The sequence below is a fragment of the Oncorhynchus masou genome, chromosome 14, assembly GCF_036934945.1.
Source record: "Oncorhynchus masou masou isolate Uvic2021 chromosome 14, UVic_Omas_1.1, whole genome shotgun sequence".
NCBI classification, from domain to species: Eukaryota; Metazoa; Chordata; class Actinopteri; order Salmoniformes; family Salmonidae; genus Oncorhynchus; species Oncorhynchus masou.
In genome coordinates, this window is record NC_088225.1 from 25,683,381 (window position 1) to 25,689,881 (window position 6,501).

At 39.4% G+C, this 6,501-nt stretch overlaps 1 protein-coding gene across 2 annotated transcripts; it reads right to left on the reverse strand.

Moving 5' to 3' along the window:
• Nucleotides 1-1,257: 1,257 nt before the first annotated feature.
• On the reverse strand, nt 1,258-5,978 carry LOC135554631 (interferon-induced protein 44-like). Of its 2 annotated transcripts, XM_064987032.1 has the most exons (7): nt 5,846-5,978; nt 4,184-4,217; nt 3,689-3,890; nt 3,061-3,213; nt 2,783-2,975; nt 2,236-2,336; nt 1,258-1,875 (listed from the first exon to the last, which is right to left on the reverse strand). In XM_064987032.1, exons 3-7 carry the CDS (start codon nt 3,875-3,877, stop codon nt 1,708-1,710), a joined length of 804 nt encoding a protein of 267 aa, XP_064843104.1. In that variant the 5' UTR covers nt 3,878-3,890; nt 4,184-4,217; nt 5,846-5,978; the 3' UTR covers nt 1,258-1,707. The 2 variants fall into 2 exon arrangements, with proteins under 2 accessions (XP_064843104.1, XP_064843105.1); XM_064987033.1 differs by lacking the exon at nt 5,846-5,978 and having other exon boundaries at nt 4,184-4,409.
• Nucleotides 5,979-6,501: the final 523 nt, after the last annotated feature.

Consider the following 6,501-nt stretch of genomic DNA (forward strand, 5'->3'; position numbering starts at 1 on the left):
ACCTGCTCTTCCTGGTCCCATGAACATGTGATCAAGCTAGTAACATCATATATTTTTTTAAAGATACATCCAGATTAAGGTCAATAGACTGAAACGTGGAATAAACAGATTAATAAAACCATAAGTGATGCTATCGGAGCATACCTGATACAGTGTATTATCTGGAATATATGTCTACAATGGCACTAGATTAACCAGTAAATGCTTGCCTAACAACAGTGACCTTGATACTGCTAGACTTCACTTATGTAAGAGGGGCCTCTAACTTTTACTTTCACTTATGTCATGCCTGAAGCTGGTAGAGAAAACTGATTAGTAAGAACAGGTTATGTCCTGTTTGAAAGTAGACTTGAACAAACAATACCAAACAATCAATCCCATTTTGGTGTTCCACATGAGCATGTTGTCTTAGTTTATTCACTTAGTTTAAATCATTATTTGACAACACAATTTCTAGAGACACTATTTCAAACTGGTCTGTTTCTGTATCCTCAGAGGTGTGTTGACGTTGCACAGTACCATATTTCCGATAGAGTTAGTTGACACACAGGTGGATTTTATTTATCATTATTAGTCATTTAGGTCAACATTGGATCATTCAGAGATCCTCACTGAACTTCTGGAGAGAGTTTGCTGCACTGAAAGTAAAGGGGCTGAATAATTTTGCCCAATTTTTCAGTTTTTGATTTGTTAAAAAAGTTTAAAATATCCAATAAATGTCGTTCCACTTCATGATTGTGTCCCACTTGTTGATTCTTCACAAAAAAATACAGTTTTATATCTTTATGTTTGAAGCCTGAAATGTGGCAAAAGGTCGCAAAGTTCAAGGGGGCCGAATACTTTCGCAAGGCACTGTATAGGACACATACCACTTGAATGCTAATTTTCAATGATGTCAGGTTAGTGGCGAGCCAACAACCAGAAGGTTGCCAGTTCGAATCCCGGGTCCGATGGGGAAATTCTGTGGGGAAGTGAGCTGGCAACCGGAGGGTTGCTGGTATAAAATCCCAGATGCCATTGCCTGCTGTTGTGCCCTTGAGCAAGTCACTTAACCCCAACACAACAACAGGTCACAGGGCACCCAGTGTGGCAGCTCCCCGCACCTCTCCAAAACCTGTATGTGTATGTATGTATGTGTGTCTTTCAGTGGGGTTGGGTTAAAAGCTGAAGTAACATTTCGGGTGCAATTGCCAATAAACGGATCTTAATCTATAGTCTGTAAATGTACAGTAAATTATCCAGGACTGCAACAGAAACTTCAACAATTATGACACTCACTTTATAAAATATGAGCATAGACATAGCTACTCAGCCATTTCATACAGTAACAAGTTCACTTTGAACCTTATGATAGGTAAAGGAGGACTGAAACTATGGTTTAATGAATGTCCTACCAACACTAACAGACTTTGACAGACCATTCCCAGAGTAGAGAGACATAGATAAGCAGATTGGGAAGCAGTTGATTATACAGTACAGACAATTATAATTCAATCTCAAGATTTGAATGAAATTCAAAATATATTTTCAGTTAGAAATCAGAAATGATGCCAACCCTTTTGTGGACGCACTGGACCATAGTTGGAGAGTAATCTGATCATGGTGATTGGATCACAGAAGTCAGGTGTAAATACCAGGTGTGAACAGGGCTTCTTTAGATGGAGGTATTATACAGTGACACGCTGTAGATCGAGAACTGTACATCCATCAGTCAGCTTGTGATAGCTTGAAACCCTCTGCAAAGTCCACCATCTGCCTCAGTGCTCTCAATAGCAGCACATCCATGTCATCATCCAAGTCGATTTCCTCGTGGTAGTTCTTCACAGGCAGGATGCAGTTCACTGGTACCCCCAGTTCATTACTACACTGCTCCATCTGCAAGAAAGAATATGGTTGCAATTCAATCAGATGAGTAGAATAACACTTGGACATGTATCTCCCAGGAAGACGAAAAAGCATAAATGAAAGTGCTCCCTCAAACCATATTGTAGGCCAGGGCCTATGGTCCAGGAGTGCCTATCTTGGCAACCCGGAACCAGTCCGAGATATAAAACTCATGAAAACTGCGAAATCGTATAATTAATCCAAATAGCAAGTAACACAAAACCAGCGCACCAAAATAATCTCCCGACAGACATAACATGTAAATGTTTTCCTCATCAAGAGAGATTATGGAACTCCAAATCTGCAAATACTTGCATTTCTAGCAAAACTTTCAAAATATTATTCACTTACCTTCTTCTTTATATACTTGCTCCAATAGACCTTTTTCAGGTCTTCCCTCACCAATGGACAGGCTAAATCTACTTTGGTGAGAATAACCATTTGGGGAATCCCTGCCAAATACAAATACATGGAAACCAATTGAATCTTGTGTCTCTTCCATCTTATTACTACTAAACATCTAAAGTATCACATCAGTTTGTGTATGTATTAAATAATTTGTTTATTTTACATGAAAATATACTGTGTTATTAGTGGAAAATGCATATTTTAAACTGGGTTCTAGACCAGGGCAACATTCAAACGTTGTTGAATGTTGCAGATAGAAATGTCATGACCAGAGAGGACATGAATCCTTGGTCTATAGGTTGGAGAGGCATGTTTGTTCTACACTACATATTTCAATTTGAACGATCCAAAATGTTGCGTCCTGCTGAACGCGCCCCAGGGTTCAAACTCTGCTCTGATATGGGCTGATAAGCACCGACTAGTCAAATGGATGATGAGGCCCCGTCACAACATTATATATTATAAACAATGTTCCATAAAACCTTGTTACCCATGTAACTTGCAGCTAGTCTGATGGCTCTCATCTTCTTGAATATATCATTCATCTCGTCATTCTTGTTGGCCTTCATCATAGGTAGTTTATCAGCTGGTATTGCACTAACTAGGCAGTAAACTGTGTCAGATGGAGTGGGGGCCTTGACATAGTACTCATTCTCCTCTTCTAAAGGTGATGCAGGATTAAACTGGTGAAAAAAGAGGGGGAAACAATGTTTATTATATACAGCAAACATATTTACAGACTGAGAAGTTGCTGTGTTCAGTTCTTACCGTGTAACCCTCTTTTACATGCCCTTTCAGGGCCTTGATAATGTCTGCCTCATCAACTCCTTTGTCAATGCCATTCTCCAGCCCCATGACATCATAGAAGAGGAAGGGGTAGTAGGTTCCAGGTTTTTCTTTCACAATTTTGTGGGTTTCATACTGTAGAAATGCATTGCAGAATTACTACTACGTACTGTATAAAAACCATACGGCATTAATTCAATGCTTATGTCAATTGTCTACCTTCTAGATCAGGGGTCGACAACAGGCGGCCCGGAGTTCAAAACCGGCCTGCAAGTGATTTATCTTTCTATTTTAAAATATTTGTTCCCAAGCACTCCCACAAATAAAAATAAAAGACGTGATCATGTCTCAATGTAATCAATGTATGAAATGATTGTTATTTTCAAATACTATCTCTTTTGGGGCTTAGTTGCAGTCAATTTGCAGTGTACACATTATTATAATTATGTTCTGGCCCCCCGATCATACACTCTGCCATAAATCATCCTGTGCCTGAATTTAGATGCCTACCCCTGTTCTAGGACACACAGTTACAGTATGTTAGATATAGGTTCATATATATATATTGTTGTGCTACTTTGAATGTGTCACATAATACCTAAGAATGTACCTTTTTTGTGAAGCTTGCACCTGCACAGGTATTATCAGCTAAAGCAATGTTCATACATTTGTCCTGAAAGATATTGTTGATGGAGTTGATGAAGCTGGACTTGCCCGCTCCAGCTGGTCCATAGAGGAGGATTCTGATAGTCTTCACCTGAGGGTTTCCAGGCACATAGTCTTTCAGTTTCTGCAGCATTTCCTCTTTCTGACTGTCAGATGGCAGTAGAAACCAGAGAAAGGGTTAAAGAAAGGGTTCGGCTAAATCCGGATTAAGTTCTGAAGCACTTAATTCAACAACCCACCACCCCGACTTAAAAATATGTCTCTCTCTGGTTCATCATAAAATATAAGTAGGTGTAGTAGGGTAGATTACAACATAAACATCCACATTGGAGTTATAGTGACCTGAGACCAAACAAATTAGACTTGTGATCAATCTTACACTTCTCAGATTTCCATGTATTTTTGTGCATCTGAAAATGTTAGTGTATGCTGAACTTACCCCCAAGGTGTGCGTCTCCATTCGTTGCTAAAAGCTGTTAAACAAAAGAGTTAGTACATATTCTGATAAAGAACTTCTCACTAAATATTTTCATGAAATATTGAAATTTCATCAATTTCAAATTACATGACCCTCCCCTGGACTAAATATTTAAAAGCAAAACTCTCCCCAGAACTGAAATTCAAAATGCATGATACTCCCCATGATACTCCCCAAGATACTCCCCATGATACTCCCCATGATACTTCCCAAGATACTCCCCATGATACTCCCCATGATACTCCCCAAGATACTCCCCAAGATACTCCCCATGATACTCCCCATGATACTCCCCATGATACTTCCCAAGATACTCCCCATGATACTCCCCATGATACTCCCCATGATACTCCCCATGATACTCCCCAAGATACTCCCCAAGATACTCCCCATGATACTCCCCAAGATACTCCCCAAGATACTCCCCATGATACTCCCCAAGATACTCCCCATTATACTCTCCATGATACTCCCCATGATACTCCCCATGATACTCCCCAAGATACTCCCCAAGATACTCCCCATGATACTCCCCATGATACTCCCCATGATACTCCCCAAGATCCCCATGATACTCCCCATGATACTCCCCAAGATACTCCCCAAGATACTCCCCATTATACTCTCCATGATACTCCCCATGATACTCCCCATGATACTCCCCATGATACTCCCCAAGATACTCCCCATGATACTCCCCAAGATACTCCCAAGATACTCCATGATACTCCCCATGATACTCCCCATGATACTCCCCATGATAATATACTCCCCAAGAAACTCCCCATGATACTCCCCATGATACTCCCCAAGATACTCCCCATGATACTCCCCATGATACTCCCCATGATACTCCCCATGATACTCCCCAAGATACTCCCCATGATACTCCCCAAGATACTCCCCATGATACTCCCTCAAATATAAACCTTTTTACCTTAAGAAGTTTTGTGCCTATATACAGTATGAAACAATATCGAAGTGTCAACACAATTTAATGATGTTTGATTTTTACACATGTATTTACATTGGAAGTTTGTCTTCACACACATTATGGGTCAGTTGAACACATTGTGATATGAGCCCAACCCCATGATACTCTCCATGATACTCCCCATGATACTCCCCAAGATACTCCCCAAGATACTCCCCATGATACTCCCCATGATACTCCCCATGATATTTCTCCCCATGATACTCCCCAAGATACTCCCCATGATACTCCCCATGATACTCCCCATGATACTCCCCAAGATACTCCCCATGATACTCCCCAAGATACTCCCCATGATACTCCCCAAGATACTCCCCAAGAAACTCCCCATGATACTCCCCATGATACTCCCCAAGATACTCCCCATGATACTCCCCATCCATAAATCCATAAATGTTTTGGTGTTCCACATGAGCATATTGTCTTAGTGTAAACTTATTTACAGTCTGTAAATGTACAGAAAATGATCCAGGACTACAAATAACAGCAATTTCATTGTGTCACTTAAAATATCTATATAAACTGTATTTATATATATATTATATATATATATTATTTATGCCTAATTTCTGAACATAACATCAACGGTAAAACAATAAACAAATGGACCAAAATTGTCTATAGCCTACCTCAAGTCTTCCAGTGATAAGATGTGTCAAGAATTCGATGAAGTCCCAAATAAGTGTCAAGGTTAAGTCTGACACTCCTTTTTATACCCCGAGAAGGATAGTTATTTTTGTTTGGTTTTTAGTTTCTGTTTTGGTTTCACCTGCATAAAGAATGTCCCACTCAGTTCTATTCTGCCAGCAACACAATTGATGACATCATCTTCATATGGTAACGAGGAAACCTTCAAAATACAATCCCACATTTCAACACATTGTAATATAATTAGCTGATAAGACATAATACATTTTAATCAAGGGCCACTTTTATTGTGCCAACAAGAAAAGGAAAAAAAGTAATTTTATGAAAACAAATACAAAATATGGTTTTAAAAACATATTTTAAGACCAACAATGACAAAAATAGATTGGCTTAGAGAAATAACTATTCTGTGTGTAAGGAAGGAATACTCAGTAGGGTTTGTAGAATAGATATATGGTGTCATTTCATGGTGCTCGGAATAATATGTATTGTTGCTGGCAGATATAGCAGCTCTGCTTCTAGCTCCGAAACAACTTTGCAGTATTTTTTGGGATGTGTTATTTCTTACATTATTATCCCAGAATTGTTTTTGTGCTATTACTTACAGCTGGAAATAACTTTTGCATATCAGAGCGGA

Coding starts and splice junctions, on each gene's coding strand:
- LOC135554631 (XM_064987032.1), bottom strand. CDS start 3,877: ATGCTGCAGAAACTGAAAGACTATGTGCCTGGAAACCCTCAGGTGAAG. Junction 3,214..3,688: donor GTGCAAGCTTCACAAAAAAG/GTACATTCTTAG, acceptor GCATTTCTACAG/TATGAAACCCACAAAATTGT. Junction 1,876..2,235: donor GCAAGTATATAAAGAAGAAG/GTAAGTGAATAA, acceptor TCTTTCTTGCAG/ATGGAGCAGTGTAGTAATGA.